General features: G+C 36.9%; 2 protein-coding genes across 6 annotated transcripts; both read right to left on the reverse strand.

The window, feature by feature from the left end:
* Window positions 1-455: 455 nt before the first annotated feature.
* Window positions 456-8,759, reverse strand: LOC105043154 (auxin-responsive protein IAA12). 5 transcript variants are annotated; one of them, XM_029263981.2, is made up of 5 exons: window positions 8,149-8,747; window positions 3,272-3,606; window positions 3,023-3,125; window positions 2,659-2,720; window positions 457-881 (listed from the first exon to the last, which is right to left on the reverse strand). In XM_029263981.2, exons 1-5 carry the CDS (start codon window positions 8,619-8,621, stop codon window positions 862-864), a joined length of 993 nt encoding a protein of 330 aa, XP_029119814.2. In that variant the 5' UTR covers window positions 8,622-8,747; the 3' UTR covers window positions 457-861. The 5 variants fall into 5 exon arrangements, with proteins under 5 accessions (XP_073112146.1, XP_029119814.2, XP_010918891.1 ...); XM_010920589.4 differs by lacking the exon at window positions 457-881 and adding an exon at window positions 1,914-2,264 and having other exon boundaries at window positions 3,272-3,603; window positions 8,149-8,759; XM_010920588.4 differs by lacking the exon at window positions 457-881 and adding an exon at window positions 1,914-2,264 and having other exon boundaries at window positions 8,149-8,745.
* Window positions 8,760-12,557: 3,798 nt separating this feature from the next.
* Window positions 12,558-21,525, reverse strand: LOC105043155 (3-ketoacyl-CoA thiolase 2, peroxisomal). Its single transcript, XM_010920591.4, is given in 15 exon segments — window positions 12,558-12,905; window positions 13,033-13,116; window positions 14,761-14,869; window positions 14,970-15,093; window positions 15,603-15,699; window positions 15,783-15,915; window positions 17,376-17,453; window positions 17,549-17,656; window positions 17,753-17,766; window positions 17,769-17,819; window positions 17,903-18,001; window positions 18,086-18,212; window positions 18,347-18,431; window positions 21,069-21,145; window positions 21,308-21,525. Coding segments are annotated over 15 exon segments (1,380 nt in total). The 5' UTR covers window positions 21,392-21,525; the 3' UTR covers window positions 12,558-12,795.
* Window positions 21,526-21,750: the final 225 nt, after the last annotated feature.

Here is a 21,750-nt window from a genome sequence, read left to right on the forward strand (position 1 = left end):
TTGATCAATTATAATTCAAGGATCATGTTAGGATATGAAAAAATAATCGATAGTGAAAGTTAATAATGCTCTATCTGATCAAGATAGAAACCGATAAATTGTCCAAGAATTATTAGTCAAGATTTCTTCATCAAGATCTATTAAGTTTATTAAAAAATCTTTCTAAGATTTAAAAAACTCTAAGAGAGAGACACAATTAAAGAGACTTTTAGAAAGATAATGTGAAATTTTAAGAAAAAGAAAGTAGAGAGAGAATAGAAAAAGAGGAGAGATATTCTCTTATCTTTTTTTTTTTCTCTCTTATTTATTTTTTTTTTTTTCTTCTCTTCTTTTGGTTCTCATAAAAATAAGGAATTTTTTTTTTTTTCTTCTCTTCTTTTGGTTCTCATCAAAATAAAAGCTATTATTCCCCTTCCATTTCTGAAACAATAAAGTACTACCGATATGATTGTGACTGACAGCAACTAAGGCTGTTGACCATGTAGTTGGTGGATTGCAGACCAATGGTTGCCCAACGTCAAGAAAATCAAAAAGAGGGAAGGAAACCAAGAAAAAAACAAAGATCATTCTAAAAAAACTCCAATGAGTGAGATCAACTTTGATGTTGCTTGCACCTTGATGCATCCAACTGCTGAGACCTCCATGCTGCTCCTACAATGATCCGAAAGATTATTTTCATTTTTTAAAAATCCCCTTCTCCAAGATGTGTCAAGATAAACTTTGATGACAGTGTCAAATATGATCGAAATAATACTGATTTTGTCATTCATGAATCTGATGCTCGATTGCTGGTGATGAGGAGATTACCCCTATTAGAGCCTTCTGTTCTAGATGTTGAACTCCATATTGCTTGAACAGACATTATCTATGCCCGACAAGAACTGCAAACAGAATGGATAATAATTGAGGAAAACTCCACTATCATGATGGACTACATTCAAAGCAACACATCGCAATTCAAAGCCCATCCACTTCTTCACAATATTTAACTCTATTTTCATAACTTCACTGCTGTTCAACACGTCTTTCAAAAAATAAAGAGCACCACTAACTGAATCATCTTATTTGTAGCTGAATATACTTATGACTGAATCTGATATCAAGACCAAACCTGTCTCACAGAATATTTTGTTCTTTGACCTTTTGAGATACACTCATACTAGATCAATGTAAGCATCCATTTGTATTAAAAAAAAAAAAAAAAAAAAAAAAAGATGAACAACAGATCTACCAAAAGATCTTAAACACTTACCTTCTTTTCTGACGATGATTAACCTCTACCTAGGGCTTTGATCTCCAATGGAAAGAAAAAGAAAGTTCTCTTCCCTTTAAATTGCCGGAGGAGAGTTTGACTCACCCACACCCACAACCCCCAAAAGCACCGATTTTCCACTCTATTCGAGAAGAAGACTTTTTGGACCCCTTTTTCTAGTAATTGGGTGGATCAAATGGATCAGGCACAGTTTGATGTTTGGCCTGTTTGGACAGAATATTACAATAAATCACGACAAACCAAGCTGATTTCCCCATGGAGCTCTCTTCCAGGAACTGCAGCCTGGAGCTAAAAGCACAGAAAGGCAGCCAATCCAAGATCTACAGCAACTGTCCAAAGGAGGAGCGCAAAAACGGCCCAACAACAGAAAAAAAAACAAAACATTTGATAGAAACCATTTTGCCAAGAATGCTAGCATGCGTTTCTGCAGATACACCTCGATCGATAATGAAAGTCTATCGAGCTTTTGGTCACACAGAAGTACTTCATTATGAGCGTGAAGTTTAAGACACTTCCAATGTACATTTACAACAAGAATAACACAATTGGATCCTCAGGTCAGGAGGAAAGCCGGGCATAAAATATTTTCACCATCGAAAGCATGAATTCATGTATTAAGCATACTTATAGCAATAAGGTAGATAAGAAACATGATGCCATAACATGAAAACCACCCAACAAAAGGGAACTCAAAACATTCATCTCCACCATTTCCACCACCACAACCAACACCCATAAACACAACACAAAAAGGGGGATTAAAGAACAAAATGAAACAAAATAACAGTTATAGAATTGAGCAACCCCCAAGGCCCCCAAACCCATCCCCCCACCCCCACCCCCTCCACCAAACACCCACCCACCACAAAGGGGAAAAAATTCTGTGTTCTTATACCTTTCTCCTACGATCCTCAACTACTGAACGCCTTGTTTTGACGCTAGGCAACATTTCTTAGCCTATCACCAGACTTGGAGGAATGAAGCCTTGGTTCTGCAGAGACGTGAACATAAGCAAACATACTGAAGATCAATTACAATATGTCTCTCTCTGTTTTTTTTCCCCCCGTCAATTAGTTACAGTGTGTGCACTGAAATTTAAGACATGTTCTACAACAAAACCAAGCAAATTCAAATGACAATTGGCACAGACTCATGGAACTTTCCCTCAGAGAAGCCAAAGCATCAATATCCCAAAAAAAGGCTCCAATATCTTACATGCACAATCATGGTTAACAGTCTTGGTTGATACCAAGCTGATGAGAAAAGGCTCATTTGAGTTTGTAGTGCCATGGTCTTAAAGGATATATGTATAATTGGCTGTTTTAGTTCTAGAAGAGTTGCATCTGACATTTCCATATGCAAGATTGACTAAAGATGTGACTTACCAAGCCCACTGCTGTCAGATGTCCTCATGATTCTAAGTCTCTTGACAGTGCTTAAAAACATTCTGTTGCAGCCACAAATTTGAAAGTAGGTAGATAAGATTGGCATGTTAGAATAGGAAACATAACATAAAAGTCAGACAAATTACTATTTCTGTCCAATTAAGTTGAGCAATTACTTTATTTAAATGACTCTGATCCACAATTATATTATCCCACTAAAACGTGATAGCCATATTCTTTTTTCTTTTCTTTTCCTTTTTTTTTTTTTTTTTGAATGAGCAAACTTGTACGAATTTAGCAAGTTGGTCAGCTGCCACTGTTCATACCAACATTTGTATAAAAGTATCATGGAAAGCATGCATACCCCCATGGAACATCTCCAACCAACATCCAGTCTCCATCCTTGTCTTCATATGTTAGTGTAAACTTGGAGGAGCCATCAAGCAACTTTGAGGTTCTCGAGACATCTATCAGCATCCACAGTAAATTAATTACTTGTCCAATCTAAAGATTAGCCGCCAACACATCAATAGACTTATCTACTGAATAAATATATCAAAGATAAGATATCACTATCGACAACAAAGAGAAAATATAGGATGGAGGAACTCACGTCTGGAAGCACCAAGTCCTCCTGTTGATTTGTGGAACATGGCCTCAAGTGCTACTGCAAGGGTCTCATAGGAGCTGTGGGCATTCAGATCAATCTTCCTCCCAATGGGATCGCCATCCATGTTCACCTTAACAAAGAGAGATTTCCCAGCAAGCCCCCTTTTCTTTTCAAGTTCCCTAGCAATTACTTCTTTTGGATGGTTGTTGCTGCTTTCATTAGTCTTCTTGTGTGCTGTGATGACTCCAGCATTTGAGGATGTATTATCTTTGGATTGGTTAACCAAGCTGTTCATCCTGTATGCTCTTATTGGTGGCCACCCAACCACCATCTGACTGCTGCAAGAAAAAAAAATTAAATAACATAAATAATTAGATCATCAGTCAGAAAAAGAGAGAGATATAACATAAGAATAGAATGAAATTTTAAAAATAGAAAAACAAAAGCATACTCGTTTGGAAATATAAAGTGAAGGTAAAAGTCATTTAAGAAAAGAATTCATAGAAATCTAGATCATAATATGATGAGAATAGTTTCATCTGCACTATATCATCATCCATCCAGCTACTCAAAATTCAACTAGTGCTTTAATGCCTTGTACGAAAACCTACTTGCAACTCATCTCTTATACCAACAACTATCCACTTCTGTACATCCCAAATCATGGATTCTAATGCTTCACAAACCAAGCTATGCACCTAGGAATGTAAACAAGCCAAACACAAGCAAGCTGGGGCCAGCTTGAGTTAGAAATGCTCAAGCTCAGTTCATATAGATTCAGGTCAACTTGAGTTAAGCTTGCTTAGCTCAAAAAGCTTGGGAGCTTGGCTAGCTTAGAAACCATGCGAACTCAACTTGCTTAGCTTCCATTATGCCCCTACTTCATGTTTGAGAAGAAGCCTAATAAAGAATGTGAGCTCAATGTTCCCCTCTTCCAACTAAACTCTAAGGGGAGGGGGGGGGTTTGTGGAGGAGGTGAGGGGTGAGGTATTGATGTTTACAAAAGAAGCCAATGAATCTCAATGGATAGAATGGGACTTGGGAACCTACATTACAGCTTGGTTGTGGAGGAGTTGGGTTATTTTGGAAGTTTTCCTAAACACCCAAATGAGAACAGAGACCTACGAGGAAAAACAGCAGAGGATCCCAGGGTGCCACGCTGATTAAAAAGAATTGATTTAGGGCTACCATAGAGGTTACCTAAGGACCCAAACAATTTGAAACATTAATCCAGATCCAAGAATTATATCAGTCACTATGGGCCACAATAGGGACTGAAAGCTTGCTAACTCAATCCAAACCTGATCCGAAATCTTGATTTGGGTGCATAAAGCTACCAATTAAAGCCAAAAAATTAGTGGGTTGTCTTTGATTTAGTCCAATCCATAACTTCAAACCAGAAATCTCTGCATGTGCATGGGGGTGCTTGTGCATGCATGCAGGCATATGTGCATTTGGCTGGGTGGGTGGGGGAGTGGGCGGGTGGTGAGGGAGGTATTGATGCTTCCAAAAGAGGCCTATTAACCTGGATGCCAGCATGAATAAGAACGCAACCACCCTTTAGACTACCAAGATCATTGCCATCATTATAGACCCTGGCCCCATGAGCACCACTGTTGCAAGGAAGCAAAAACCCAGAGAAAGAAAGGGACTTGGGAACCTACATTACAGCTTGGTTGTGGAGCAGTTGGATTATTTTGGGAGGTTTTCTAAACACCCAAAATAAGAAGAGAGTGTGAAGATCTAAGAGGAGAAACAGGAGAGGAGGATCCCAGGATGCCACATTAATTAAAATGAATTGATTTAGGGCTACCGTAGTGGTCACCGTAGGACCTAAACAATTTGAAACATTAATCTAGATCCAAGGATTATATCAGTTACCATGGGCACAATGGGGACTGAAAGCTTGCTAACTCAATCCAAACCTGATCTAGAATCTTGATCTGGGTGTAGAAAGCTACCAATTAAAGCCAAAAAAATTAGTGTGTTGTTTGGTTTTAGTCCAATCCATACCTTAAAACCAGAAAATCTCTGCATGCGTGCATGGACGTGCTTGTGCATGAATGCAGGCGAATGTGCATATAAGCAGAGTTAAGAGAATTAATAAATGAAAGCATCAATACCAAACTTCCTTAACCTCAAGCCCTAGGGTTCTTGTGTGTGACGCTGATAATGTTTACTATTCATAAGGTAACAATTTGGATGCATTTAGTATGTTGCAAAAATAGACAAAAAATGTGAAAATAGATTAACAAATACCCAACAACGATCCAATACTCAAGACCATATACTATTATTGTTGGGTCCTCTGTTAGGTACAGAGGGTTATAAACAAGGTTTGGGTTTGGATCTAACAATATGTATGTTAGGTTACAAGTTACAACCAATTACGACCTTCCTGCTTACTAGTAAGAATCGGAATGTTAAATTATATATAATGGTTGATATGCAACTATACATCACTTCTAAAGTCATATATAGATATAAAGAAAAGCTTTTCCATGATGTAGGAGACTCTTAAGGACATTAATCGATATTCTGAGGGCAAAGAGGAGAGGTTAATGAGTAATTTGGCCCTACCTAATATGGGATTCCTTATATATAAGCTTGTAGTTACAAGATCTTAGCTTAAACCTCGCATATATTTAAATGAGACATATCTACTTTTCATGCTTTATAGTTTATAATTAAATGTTGGTATTTGGTACTTGATTTGATAATGATCATTGTATCAAGTTCATACTTAATTACAGTTTAACACTGGTTAGTGTTTAATAATTTAGAAATTCATCAAGCAATTAAATGCAATAAAATTCTTTCCCTTGCCTTTTAGAACAATTCCATGATTTTTACGATTCGAGGCTTTTAGACTGGAACTATAGGAGTTATAAATCCAAAGCTTACAAAAAATATAACATATTTTAAGATCATGTGATGTATGTGCCATCGGTGGGTGTTACTTTCCTTACCTGCCTGACTACTTTCACATCGGTGAGTGATGTATGGTTGATCTCAAAATTTGAATTGAAACTACTGAAATCACAGAAATGGTTGAAAAAGAAACTCAGTGAGCCCAACTGTAACTGAAACAGAATCTTCAAACTTGCCATTATATCTTCCATACCTCATCTTTAATTTCCTAGCTTCAGCACTAGAGAAGTCCTAACGCCCAGAACCAAGAGTGGCACCCTCGTAAATGCTCAATAATAAAAAACAGATGTTACAGCTAATATGGTGGCTTCAGCAGTCTCTTTCCAAAGAGTAGGGTATAAGTCGAATATTAGTGAGACAGTGACATACGACAAGCTGACATAATTCAGGAGGAGAATGCAAACTTCACCTAGCCCTCACTTAGCCAGTAAATACACTGACTTGAACACCGCTATGGCGAAGCTATGGGCAAATGGACGTAATTGATTAATGCTCCTTAAAAAGCTTAGAACTTTGCTTCACTAATAAGTATTAGCAAAGGGGTGAATTGTTTAATGCTCTTTAAAAGGCTTAGAACTTTTCTTCACTAATAAGTATTAGCATTTTTTTTTTCTTAATACAGAAGGCCATCCACACACTGCAGTCATCACCTAAGCCAAAATCACAATGTGCTTCTATTTATTGGAAAACATTTATGTGCATCAATTACATCTTAAAAAATTTAAAAAAATCCAAGAATGTGGTACTTCAGTAGAAACAGAGGTGTCTTAGGAGAAGATTTTTTTTCCCCTTCATTTTTTTTGTTGTTTGAGAAGATCTATGTTCTTTTCTTTGCTTTTTTATCTTCTTTTAAAACTGTGAAGAGGAAGAGATCTGCACACATAGCTATCTATCTCAGAATTTTCTGCATGCAATGTCTTCAAGATATACATTGTCCTCTTCCCTCTCTATTTTAAGTAGAGAATCTAAGCAGAATCTCTGTGGTTTTTTCTTTCTTTGCCTATTGTCTTTTTTATAAAGTGTTTTGACTGTTGTTTTCTGTTTCTCATTATTTCATTATACTTCACCTTATAAAACATACAAAATTATACCCAAGGAAAAAAATTGACTCACAATTCACAACTCTTGTAATGCACTTAAAGAAATGGAGGAATAGAATTATATACAACACCAAATCTTATAAGCAAAACACCTGCCTCTTACCAATTAAAACATAAAACAGATTAAAGGATGAAACCATCAACTGGTAGAAGAGAGTCGAGAATCAATAACCAATAATACAAGAAAAAGATGCAAAATAAAAGAAAGAGGTTTTATGTTTATTAAATAAACATCATATACAAAAGAACACCATCCTTAACTGAAATATGTCAAGCCTTATATTTGTTACCACAAGAACAACACCAGCCAAAAGAAGAAATAAGCTATGTTAAAAGGTAGAAACGAAACAAGATCAGGTTAACTCTACCTCGATGATGAAGAAAATTATAGCACCAAATATATAAAAAATAGATCTATCTATCTATCTATACATCTACACACACACACATAAATATATATACACACACACAAACATATATACATAATATTTGTATGCGTATATATATTAAACAGGATCTCAAATAAAAGAACCTTAGCATCAAAACCAAAATTATAAACACTCCATTGACGACAATCAAAGAGGCCAGCCACATTCACATAAATAAATTAACTAATCAAAAAAATAAAGAAATCATACCACCAAAAGTATCTTGGAAAAACAAATGTCTAAAACCTAAAATAGTAATATGATAAAAAGAAAAATCAAATAAACCAAAAACGCATTACTTCAAAAGAGATTCCAAATTTGACATAAAACCTATTAAAATTTCCCTCCAAATAGTAAAGAAAAGAAGAAATTAAACAAACAAAGAAAATAAAATAAAAGGAAGAAAACCCCTAACCCTCACCTTGGTGGTGGATTAGTGGACCCAACGGCACCCCGGGCACCGGAGACCGCAACCTTCCTAGCCCCAGCACCGCCGCCGCCGCCACCGCCGCCGCCGCCAAGCATCGCCGAAGAGGAGGAAACAGAGGAGGAGGAAGACAGCGGCGAAGCGCGCGAGACCAGCGACGGGAAGTCCTCGGCGGTGAGAATCCTACAGTACTCCCGCCACGGCGCCCCTCCCCTGCTTGCGCCGCCGCCGGCCTTCTTGGCCCCCAGGCTCAGCCCCAGCTCCAGCTCCTCATCCTCCTCCTCCTTCTCCTCCGTTTCGCCGTCGTCGCCTTTCCCACCAGGGTAACACGAGGAGCTCTCTTCCGACAGCCCCACGTAGTCTATCTCCACCGCGTCCTCCTCCAACTCCTCCGCTTCCGGCGGCAGTGGAGGACCCTTCGACACCGTCGACAGCGAGCCGGAGGAGGACCCGCCGCCTGCCATCATCGCTCCCTTCTGGAAAAGATCGGTGACGGGAATCGCGGGCCAGTACTTAGGAGGGGGTGACGGCCCCCTTTATTGGAGTTGATGCTTCGGCAATCGTGCAAAGATAACGCTGGTTGCAAGAGGAGAAATACCGGCATCGGAGTTTTCGGGGAGGGAAACCGGTCTCTGTCGTGGTTTTCATGTACGGACGATCCGCATGGAATATACATGCAGTCAGCGAAACCGTGGGCCGCTGTTTTGGTATTTGACCGTTGATGAGTTGAGAATTGAATAATTGGACGGCAGATCAAGAGAGCGCAGATGAAATTTTTATGTGGATATTTATTTGGTTTGGAGCGGATGGCGCGGGAAGCCGGGGACACCGAAGTACTGCAACTGGATTGCCATCCAGTTTTTGTTTTTAACGGTGTTCGGGTACGTACTCTTTGATAGAAGTTTGTATGCGGGACCGTATCCGCCGTCCATTATTCCAAATGCTACCTTGTTGATTCGTTCGATGAAGCTTGCTCCAGCATAGAAATTTTTGTGCGTATCTTGGTAAATGGGTTTATGGCTTCCGGCCGGTTCCTCCTCGTCTTTGCTTGCCATTTGCTGGTCCAGTGATCTAATCCAGCGATTTAATATAGTTTTCTAGATCGTTGGTACACCTCGTGTCGGAGCATTTGGAATCGGATCCGTATCATATCGCGAATTTGTCGGATTGTGTTTCTGTGCGGTGACTTGAATCCTACCCTTCCTTTCTCCACTAATACTTTCGCGTAATTTTGCAGAATATTACCGTTGTATTTACACGTGTGGACCAGTATCCATGAGCATAGGATTCTACAAAAAAATTATTAAATAGAGGAGATCCAGTGGATCCGTCTAAGAGTCGCTCGCCATATTATCCTGTTTTATATTAAATTATTCAAATCAAAATAAAAATAAAAATTTATCTCATTATCCATCGTACGTATGCTTTGAGATTTGGATTGGTTCATTGGATATAATCCATCTAATAATTTTTGGATTCTGCGATGCTTCAACTTTCATGTTCCTATTTTACTCGTAGATATTATAAATAAATATTAAAATTTATGTATATTTTTTATCTCAAAGTAAAATAGATGATCATAATCTATGATACCAATTTTGTGCTTAGATGATAAATTAAACTATATTTAAAATTTATTTTATAATAATATAATAAAAATTAATATTAAAATATAAAATATAAATATCTTTCCATATAAGTATTAGATATTGGTATGTGAACATAATATCTTGGCATGGTTTCATAGTTATTGAAATTTTGCCAAGTTGCTTAGTTTTTCTTGTTTTTTTTTTGGATAATTTTTATTATGATACATATAAAATCTATTCATAAATTTTAAAGATTACTAAAAAAAAAAATGCCAAAGAGTTGTTGGCGAGTAATCACTAAACTAATTATTTTTATTTAACCACGTTTTAGCTTCCAATGAGAACAAAAACGCTTGCGAGCGGACGCTCTGACGAATATAAATGGAAAGAAGGGAAGAAATATTTTTGATAAAATTTAGCTTTTTTTTGGGTAAACTAAAAATTAGCTACTTTGGAAAGAATATTGTCACTCAGAGGTAAAAAATTTATCATGCCCAGTTCTTTTCCTTCAAATGAAAACACGATATATTCACCGAGAATTCAAACGGAGCGCAACACGATTCGTTCATTTAATCTATTTCTGGAGAGGGACAAGAGACCGTCCAGAGACAAGCCGACAAGACGCACCCTTTCTCGTTCCACACGTGGCAGCATCCCACGGGTAGGCCCCCAACCGACCTCCCTGCCAACGTCCCCATAACAAACCCTTCTACGCGACCATCGGATTCATCCGCCGTCGGATCTCGACCTTCCAACGAATTGGACGGAAGATGCTCCTTCGCATAATCATTTCTCTGCGGGTCTTCCGCACTGAGCTCTGGGCTGGTTGGCGCTCTTCCTCGCGGGCAGCGGGGCGGTTGGGGAAATTATGCGGGATTAATGATGTTTTTGGGGCGGTGTCGAGGGGGAGGGGGACAGTTTCATCGCCCATGTGGGGACGCTTAAATTATGTCTCATGGGTTTCGATCATTCCTTTCTCATTTCCAGCAAGTATGCGTCGTTTTCATGCACAACCACTCACTGCCCTCAATTATTAGGCTTTTTCAGGTATCACCACCATATGGCGACCACCTTGTTGGTCTTCTTGTTCCGTGCTTGAACCCCTATTTCTTAGGTTTTATTTATTTTATTTATAGATTTCCAAGCTTCTTCATACCTCTTGTCGTATAGTGTAGGTGCCTCAAGTCTTTTTTTCTTTATTTTTTCTTTTCCCCTTGCCTATGATGATTATTCATCAGCCATGATCACCACTCAGGTGTGAACTTTAGGACCTTTAGGATTTTTTTTTTTTTTTTTTTTTTGGTATACATTAGGACCTTTAGGTTGAAGGACCAAAATAAGTGTTGATGCGTTTTAGGACCAACCACTGTTGGTATCGCAGATCAATTAACAAAACTTCATCAAATGGCCAACCGAAAAAGCACGTAGAACTACTCTCAAGTTTCAAACTCTTCTACAACTGGTGACAGCACGGCTCACGACCGCTTGCAGTTTTTTTATGTGTGATGTATGAGCAATCTGCACTAGCAAAATCTGCAGACTAATGCTCGAATAAGTTGCTACTAAAATGGCCATAGCTTATGTCTAGTTTTTTTTGACGATGGATGCTGATCCTTGCCTATATAAATACATATTGGAGGATCTTCAAATAAGTTCTCTCAATTTCATTTATCATGCTATTGTCCTGTTATTTTTAAATCTTTGCTGTTCTTGAGATCGGTATTTAACTTGAACATTGAAGGATTCCTGTAAGATACTTTCCAACACATGAATATTTATATTTTACTGTTTTAGATCAGATTTGATGCAGAAGCCTCCACTAAGCGCCATCCCCAGCACTCAGTCTTTCAACTCCTCGAAGATCAACAGTAGGCTTGAGCTGACTTTGTTGATCTGATCGGACAATTCGCCAATCTTTCACCATTTAGCTTGTGCTGAGGTTCAGCAAGAGGTATCAACTAATTGAGTTCAAGCTTTTGGCTAATTGCCTTGATTTTTTTTTTTTTTTGATAGAAATTGCCCTCATCCTTCCCGACCAATCTGTTTTAGCTGTGATATGGGCCGGATCTCGGGCCTAAACTTTATTCATTTTTACTCAGACTTCGGGCTGGGCTTATATAAAATTGACATTTTCTCGCCTAAGGCCGTCCCATGATCAGGTTTTGCCACTATGCGTAACCATGCCATCCCAATGGTTTTCCCCAACTTTCCCTCCATGAGTCACGTCTCATTCACCATAAATTCAACTCCACTGGCATACTTGAAGTATACGTTATAGTAAAGGCAAAAGCATCTTAAAAAAAAAAAAAAAAAAGACTCGTCACACCCGTTGTGATTGCAATGAATGAAATGGTCTTTTTCATTTTTTTCATTTTTTTTTTTTTTTGGTGGGGTTTGTAGGAAATATCCTTAAGATCAATGTTCCCAGTGTACCCCATCCATCCCGAGTGTGATTTTGGAATTAGTGCGAGACATGTGAAACGTTGATCATAAACAGCCCCCTCATCCACCAGAGCAGCCAATTGTAAGTGCAACAGGTGCTTCAAACCCCTTCCGCAAAGGGTTAGAAGCGGCCTGTTAATAAATCGAAGTTCTTACTGGAAAGTCCAAATCTTAAAAACTAAATTAAATTGTTTCAGTATTACACTAAGCGGCATAGCAAAGTTTAAAAGTTCCTGCTGCATGAAATCACCTCTCTTCCATGTTAATCCAGATTAATTGGAATTTTCTTTGACAAAGAGTGAAGAACATATTGAGATAGATTATCACAAGCAAATAATGCTGAATACTTCCACAACCTCTGAAATTTGCCAATAACCAGAGAAAAAGGGCATTCCTTATAATCAATAAGACATACATCATTGTCCAAACAATGGATGGTCTATGGAGGCTCATTAACCAACTTTAAGGCAGGGTATCACCTAACTCTCTACGATGCTTATTATTTTTGCAAAGGACAATTACAGTTGATGAGGACGTTTATCACTTTCCAAAGCTTGCAGTATAAAGGCAATACTTCACTACGCAGTTATAAACTCATCAAGGTTGAAGGCTACATGGCATCCTTGGACAACTGGTTGTTGGACTGGATCCTCCTGGCATTACTGAGTTGATCTACCACATCTCCTCGCTCAAAAACAGCTGCAGCTCCCATGCCAGAACCTGCCACATATTTTAAAGCACTTAGCTCGATCAACTTATGCTCATAGACAAAGAAGAGCACACAATTTTCTCTCTTTTTTTTTTTTTTGTTGGTGGGGGGGGGGGGAAGAAATAGAGAGAGAAAGACCTATGCACATAGAAATCACTCCAAAACGGCAGTCCTTGCCTCTGCGCTTCATCTCATTTAGAAGAGTGCTCACACAGCGGGCACCTACAGAAAACAAAAGAATCAAAAATAGTTTTTCCTTCTCTTTCTTTTGTTTTTCAGTGAGAAAAACGGTTGGAAACAGCCATAGCTAATATTGCAAGAATAACAGGTTGAGAGGAATGTAAACCCAAAGCAAACAGAAAGTGATCTGATTTCATTCCAAATTTGATTCCACAGGAGTAGGAATGGGTTTGTAGGTCTAACATCTAATCATGTGGATCACATGTAGGTCATGCATGATTTGACTCCTACGGTGACCTCAAATATGATCAAACAAGTGCCAAAAATATGAATTAATTCAAAATGGTACTTCCTACTCAAATACTTTCATTATATCTGGTCTGGGACCAAAAATTTGTATCTATTCCCATATACTTACTGTATCTAGACTATTTTTTATGCTTATTTTTGGCAACTTACGGCAAACTGGTTCGCAAGAATTTTATCCTAATGATATCCATCCCAAAATGAATAGTTTACACATCTTCTTTTTATTTTCAAATTTAGATTTTGGAGTCATCAAAATGCGGCATAATCTGGAAGTGTTATTCCTCTTTGGGCACATTTATGCAGAAATCTAGAAGCAGATAATGTCAAATAAATCAGAATATTTGAAGTTAACTTTATGGCCAGATGAAGGAGTGCATGTTGAATAGTTTGATTAGAAAAAAAGGAAACTGAATATTTGAGCTAATGTTAAAAAAAAAAAGAAAAGAAAAAAGAAAATAAAACATAATAATAAGTTCATATGAAAAAGTAAATGAACCGATACCGAAAGAACACCACTGACCATTTGCAGACTCAGAAATTTCATTGTGAACAGGTTAAGAAAGAAAGCAATGAACCCCTAAAATTGCCATCTCAATGTAATTACATTCAGTTTATTTCCATTTTCATCACATGTTGAATTATCATGCAGAAAGCCATGCTCAACAGGATTACTGGAAAGGTACAAGTTCCTCAAAGATTCAGGCCATCCAAGTTGTTGAGTCAGACCAGAACATTGTAAAATTTAATGCTATCAATCTATGTTATATAATATGCTATCAATATGCTATCTTTTTACAAGAAAGGAAGTAGTGCTTAGCCCATTAATTAATATTTTGCCATTCTACAAGTGCATCTATTATAGCATCAATTTTGTTTGTATGTACTAAAGGTAATAAAAAACATATATTATAATGTAATGACAAAGAAACAAAATCCTTGCAGCTGCATAAAATGCAAAATTACCTTCATTTACACAACACTAGTTTTTCCATGTGATTAGTGATTAAAGCATCATGAAGTTCCTTATATATCAAATAGTTCAGCTAGTCAAATGAAAAACTTATCCAGTTAGATTTTAAATTTACATTTCTAAGATGTAAATAATGGAACATAAGATTTCAACAGCAATTCTACCCCAATATTGTAGTCTAGAACCATTAGATCTGTAACAATTTATTATTGCTTAAAATATATTTAGAATAGACTGTTATGAAAGTTAGTTACTAGGCGACTCCTTTTTTGGTCAAAAAACAAGTCAGCATGCGAGGAATATGGTGCATGATTTAGTTCAGACATTGATTTTCAATCTTGCTTAAAGCTATAGTTGCATGTTATATACACCATACTGAATTATACAAAATGATTTATAATAAATACCTGTAGCACCCAATGGATGCCCAAAAGCCATAGCACCACCATTAACGTTTACTTTTGAAGGATCTAGCTCCAGCTTTTTGCAGCAATATACATATTGGGAGGCAAATGCCTAGATAAAAGAAAACAATTTTTTTTAAAAAAAATGCATATTTTCCTTTATCATAAAGTCGAAAGGAAATAAGCTGGAGAAGTTGACCTTAAACCATTACCTCATTAATTTCAAAAAGGTCAATATCATCAATTTGAAGACCGGCAGCTTTCACTGCAGCAGGTATTGCAACTGCAGGACCAATTCCCATTACAGCAGGATCCACTCCGACCGCAGCAAAGCTCCTAATATAGTCAGTACATATATATTTTTTTAATAAAACTGATCTCACTTAAATTATAATACACTACCTTTGCAAAAGTAACCCATTTAATATATGTAATCAGCTGAATGAAAAATAAGGCTTCTAAAATCATTCCAAGTTCCCCATTATGACAACTAATGTCAACTTTGGGCACCACATCACCAACAAGAACTATAAGTTTTGCTGATACATATACCAAAAGGTTTAAAAATTATATCAAAGTTCAGCAAATGGATGCTTCATGGGCAAGACTCCTGATAATTAGTCAAGCGACTCAAGAACATAGTAGCCAAAAGAAAGAACAATTATTGGCCCTACCACAAAAGCAAGTTCCAAGTGACCTAGTTATGAATGAAGTGACAATGCTAAGAGGACAGGTAAATACAGATATAGAATTCGAGCATTCCAACATTATAAGTAAATCTTGTTTGACAAATAACCATCTTATAATGTATTGGAAATGTGTATGTATAAATGGGAGTGTTTGACCTGAATACTCCTAGTATTGGGAGTCCCTTTTGCATTGCAACATCTCTTCTCATGAGAAGCACTGCTCCAGCACCATCACTCACTTGACTAGCATTGCCTGCAGATACATGACCAAGGTTAATATCCATAGGCTAAGAATTAGCCATGCTTCTGAAAATTCACATAAGATGCCTCTAATACCAGCAGTTGTGCTCCCATCCTTCTTAAATGCTGGTTTTAGTTTTGCAAGAACAGACATTGATGTGTCTGGTCGAATTCCATCATCCACAGAAATTATGACTTGCTTTTCCTCTCCAGTTTTTGGGTCTATGATCTTCACATAACAGTTATCACACAAATATTTAGAAAATAAAACAAGAAGAACAAAAACAAGACATTTTAAAATAATTTGAAGAAACATAAACACATTTGTTTAATATTATTTTCAGTAACAATTCAGAGATTTTTCTTATTTTACCACCAAATTTACTACAACAATTGATAGTAAAAGTACTTCTTTAATTGATTGCATTATTTATATTTTCTTAGTGTTCTTCCCTTTTTGGGAACTTTGCATGTATACCCTTCCAAAGTATTTAGTTGCTCATTTATCCTTCAGAAAGTGAAAACTATTTATACAGTTAAGCTAGAATGCTCCTAAGAACATTTGGCCTCAAATGCTTCCTCATGAAAATCAATGATGGACCTCCCAAAACAAATTCCACACCATTGATCATGATCTAAGTTATATATAAAATATCTGGGACCAAAAACTATGAATTTTCAAGATAGTTTCCCTGTCCATTTTTGTGTCCCCATGATACATAGGTTACAGACCATCAAAATAGGTGATGTTTGAATTCTGGATATTTTTAGAGGCATAGATCATGATCAGTGGGGTGGATCTTTCATTTGATGCCCCATTATCGATTTTGGATTTGAGAGTAGATACCTTCTCCTCTAGAAAGGAACAAAGTCCATCTCTCCTGTATTTATGTATGTATACGTGCACATATGTGTAAATATGTATGCAAACCCACACAACTACTTGGGGATGGAGTTACAATGCTTCCACCAAAGCAACTTTGTCAGTTGCTCCTACCAACAAATGAAAAACTACCCCCATGTATTAAACTAGATAATTTTCTAGACGTGAGGTAATTTTTTGTCATTTAGCCCAAGCCATCAATGCACTAAAAACAAGAAAAAAATTGCATCTCTTCTGAGTTATAATACTTGCATCAGTGCATGCCATCAATACTGACAAAAATACCAATGTAAGTGTTATAACTCCACCCAAAGGTGCAGAATTTGCATATATGCCCTCCCATTGCATGTGAACCCCTCCAAAGAAAATGAAAATTGCAAACACCCCCTATGTTAAGATAAAATCCTTCAATTTTTGCATGCACGCTTCTCAAAAAGAGATAAGCTACTTTTCAAAAGCACGTATAATTTATTAGCGCAAAATTTTACATATTCACCTCAAATTTCAAACAATATAAGTCATCCAGGGAAAACTAGTAAATGGGCAAACTGAGTTAACTTCTTAGGTAGCAAACCATAATGAATTGAAAGCAAATATTAGGAAGGGTATATATGCAAATGCTAGAGTTTTGGAGGGGTATATATGCAATACCAAATTTGAAGGGCTAAATACACATTAAAGGGTTTTTGAAGGGAATATGCAAAAATTCCCTTTCTTTTAGTACTAAATAACTATAAAACCACTTATAAGCCAATAATATAGCTCAAAAAAAGAAATATAGTAGGATCTTGCTGCAGCAATGTCACCTTTGTAGTAACAGGAATGATTTCTTCCTTAAATTTGCCAGCAGCAGTTGCTGCAGCTGCCCGCCTATGAGATTCAACCTAAATAGAGCAAAAGGCAACAAAACAAAATAAATAAATAAAGTAAATATATGCATGCCACACAAGATCAAGAAATAGACATCTGCAAAACTCACAGCAGCTTGATCTTGCTCCTGTCGTGTTATGCCATAACGCTCTGCAACAATCTCAGAAGTCATGCCCATGGGAAGAAGGCAGTCTTTGGCTTGTGCAAACATCTCTGCCTGAAGCATAACAAGAAGAATTTGATGCAAAAGGATCTCCACTAATGTCTTATTTTACAGCAAGCACGTAAGAAGCTTTGGGTATACAGAACATACTCTAGGATTAGTTTGCCCAATCCACCAATTTTATCTACAGTCATAGATTCCATCCCAGCTGCAATACCTGCATTGATAATATAAAACTAGTAAGGCCAATAGTTTAGTCCAAAAAACATGAGAACAAGGCAAACCACAATAAAATCCTACCAATCTCATAAAACCCAGATTTAATAGCAGCAGCAATATCAGCAACAGCCTGAAGTCCAGATGAACATTGCCGGTTCACCGTTCTGAGAGGAACAGTTTCTGTTTTATCCACAAAAACAGTGTAAGGTGCAGGATACTGTAAGAAAGACATTACAAACATAGAGCACAAGGAAAAGAAAATACCAGGGAAACCAGCATAAAATGCTGCCATCCTGCATTCAATTGCTCTTTGGGATCCAGGTGCCAATACAGTACCGACAACAATATCACCAACTTCACTTGGGTTGACTTTGGTCTTATCCAACAATGCCTACAACAGAAAGTTCATCAAGGATTGCATGAAGTCAAGCAAAACAAGATAAGTCCAATATTTTAATTTACTAGATCTTGACCAATTGATTGCCAGCATGTTTTCTGCCAGCCAGAATTTGAAAATTTACAAACCTTAAGAAGAGGTGCTAACAGGTCTTCAGGGTGTGTATTCTTAAAGCCCCCTCGATTGGACTTGCAAATTGCAGTCCGACAAGCACTGTTTGACATAGATAAACCAAATAGAGCATAAGGAAGATATGCTACAAATTCATCTTTACAAGACAGAAGAAGTACAAATAAAAAATATACCCAAAAAATGCCACAATATAACAGATAATTATACATCAGAAAATGTCAACATACACTGGGTATTAATCCACTATACTAGCAATGTATCAAGAAGATTAAAGGAATTTGGTTGATTTTCTTTTCTATAAATATATCTTATTTTGTTTGGCAAGCTTATACCAACCGGTTTTAATCCTTGGCAAGGTTCCCCAAAAACCAGAGTTTACAAGGATTTCTTTCAATATCTGATGAGGTTGATGCCAATTTAGCCTAGGTCTAATGGGAAACCTTCATGGAAAATTATAATATTGAACCACCTTCATAGTTCTGGGATACTAGAATCTATTGTGTGGTTTCATTTAAGAGTCTATTCATGTGTTCTTTCAGAACTGATAAAATCAATGCGTGGGTGCATGAAAGGGTTTAGATGGCTTTCAAAGGCAACATCTTGGTATCGCTATGGATATTTTCCCTTCTACTTTATTATGGAAAGCTAATATTGTTTCAATGTGTTATGATCTGAAAAATACATTCCCCATTTTGATGGACATATGAAAGAAAGAGATTTTGAATAGAAATTTCTTATGGTGGTAGTTTAGCATAAGGTTGCTAATAGAGAGAAAAACTTATGTCACCAGTGTTAACTGGGCCCTTTAGTTCTTGAGAATCTGGGATTTCTAGAACTTTTGGACTCACCAGAGTGCACGAACTCCATAAGACTCTATAATTCAAATTTCTTGTTTATGGCAACATGAAGAGCCAGCACTTGGCACAGATTATTAAAGCATCTGGTTAAAAGGGAACTTATATGCAAGTAATGGCACTTAACTAACAACCATTCCATTCCATCAAAAAAGAAAGTTTCAAGCACCAAGTGTCTGAACACATCTAGTGAATTACCACAGATTTTTTTCCCTTCTTCTTTGTTAATATGTGGCAAAAAAGCATAATATTTACTAAACGACATCACACTTGTTGATCGAGTTCATTAGAGGGCACAGTGCATGCCTTGCATGCATGTCAATTTGCATATATATTACATATTGGTGCTCCTTTGTCATGTTTACATGATGAAGATTTACGTGTTGGATACTTCATACTTGTGAAATGTGTCTAGGTAACTGCTTATGGGGCTTGGGCTAAATTAGCACCAGAAACCCGACTGAATTTTGCAAGGGCACCAAAAGGAAGTATTGAACTAAGCTCAAGGTACAATTTGGACTAAATTGGGCCCAATTCAGAAGTCCCAGAAATCAGGTCTAAGGCAGCTTACGCCTAAGTGAAGATGATCTCAAGCTCAAATTTTGCATCTCGCCTGGTGAGAACCCTAACCTTGTCTACCCATTTTTTCATAAGGGCAGAATTGGGACAGCATAAATGCCTTATTTTTCTCCTAATCCATTTACCCCACTTAACCCAGGAATATTTACTTCTATGAAAACGTGAATAGTTTAACCCTCCTTCATTCCCTCCAACTTATTTCACTTAACCAAGCTAACCTGGATTTTATATTCTTGAACCAAATGCCATGTTAAGTGATACCTCATGAGAGTTTCTTCAAACCAAATACTGACAAAGCTTCTTGAGGTAACATGGGAAGAATATATGGTGCTGTTAGGTTAGTATTAATATTGTGAGCTGCACTCAAGATTAAGATTTGAATAGTAATATTCTAAAAAGGCCTCAGCGTATTTTTATCATTTAATCTTATAAAATCTCTTTGATAAGTTCTCCATCTCATTTCAACATTTGTTCTTTTGGTAGAATGCAACCTTGTTGTTCTATAAGAATGCATATACTCCAGACATTTAAAAGAAAATAATTGTGTTGCTGGCATGCACACAAATCATGCTAATGTTATTCAAAATATATCACAATTTTTTTCTAATCATTTTTCATCTTATGGAAATAAATGGTTTTAACTTTCTCTCCTTATGTGTGTGTGTGTGTGTGTGTGTGTAAGAAAGAGAGAAGACAGAGAGAGAGAGAGCACCAGGCACTTTTTCACACATCAAAAATATATGAACAGGGTTTCTATGTCCAAAGTGATGTATGTTAAGCAATAAAGATCCAATTAGTAATAAGGTTCAAAATACTGACTGTTAAAATGGTTTCCAAGAAGTTCTATTCCATTATATATATTAGCAATGGTAATTGAACAAACAGCCATTATCTTGGCAGCAATTTTCTTAGTTATAATATCTGTTATATAACGAGAATAACATCCTAAGAATAAAATTTGCATTGTTAACCTAAATAAACTCTTTCTTAAAAACAACAAATCTTGGTACCAGCTGTAAAATGCAATTTTTATTTGATGAAAATTGATTCAGGTAATAATGCTCCTTTTTTCTTTTTTAACAGAGTGATTGATCGAAAATAATTTCACTAACTACAAGGGAAAGGGAACCAAAATCTTTTCTGCGGCAAGATATAAGATGATCTTTTATTATTAAAAAAAGAAAGCAGAAGACCAAGCTGAAACCGATCCAAGAACATCTCTACAGGGACTAAATACCAGCAGTAGAAACGAAACAGATCGAAATCAACAAGAAGGAATTCTTACGCGACGATAACAACATCATCTCCGAAACAAGAACTCCTCTGGTATGCTGCGCTGTCCCCAGCAGCACAAATCGAAGTCTGTCAAGAAACAATTGATTCCGTTTCGAGTCAAGAAACAAAGAAATGCTTTAAAAAAAAAAAACTTTTTTCCAAGAAGAAACAGCCGAATATAAATCCTTTTTCCTACGAATTCTAACGGAAATCAATCAAGAAACCAAAACTGGTCACTAAGGTACGAACAGTGAGCGCCGGACGGTCATCGGAGCCGGAGGAGGGACGGAGATGCTGGAGGAGGACTCTTTGCCTGTTGATGGCTTTCTCCATTGCCCTTTCCTGGCTTGTATTCCCCTTCTCTCTTTCTCTCTAGCTCATGAGACGAGGCATGCCAATGTATAAATATTTGACAAGCAATCAAGCCTTTTGGGCTAAGACTTCTTCCGGTGAGGAAAGATTAGAGAGAGAGAGAGGGAGAGTCGGTCAGCGGTCCACACGGCACAAGGTTTGTTGGTTTACTGATAATATATTTAACTAGTCCAAGACCCGCGCAACACCGGAAGAAAATAATTTTTCGAACATTTTTATTCTATTTTTCAATATTATTTATTTTATTATTATTCAAATTATTATTAATAATAAACTAATATTTTAAAAATAATATTTTTAGTATTATTTTAAAAAATAAT

The sequence above is a fragment of the Elaeis guineensis genome, chromosome 4, assembly GCF_000442705.2.
Source record: "Elaeis guineensis isolate ETL-2024a chromosome 4, EG11, whole genome shotgun sequence".
NCBI classification, from domain to species: Eukaryota; Viridiplantae; Streptophyta; class Magnoliopsida; order Arecales; family Arecaceae; genus Elaeis; species Elaeis guineensis.

Excerpts from the sequence above, each read along its gene's own strand:
- LOC105043154 (XM_010920588.4), bottom strand. The coding sequence starts at position 8,621 with ATGATGGCAGGCGGCGGGTCCTCCTCCGGCTCGCTGTCGACGGTGTCG. Across the intron at positions 3,126-3,271 it reads AGGACTTGGTGCTTCCAGAC|ATGTCTCGAGAACCTCAAAG; the intron begins GTGAGTTCCTCC and ends GGATGCTGATAG. Across the intron at positions 2,265-2,658 it reads ATCTGACAGCAGTGGGCTTG|AACCAAGGCTTCATTCCTCC; the intron begins GTAAGTCACATC and ends ACGTCTCTGCAG.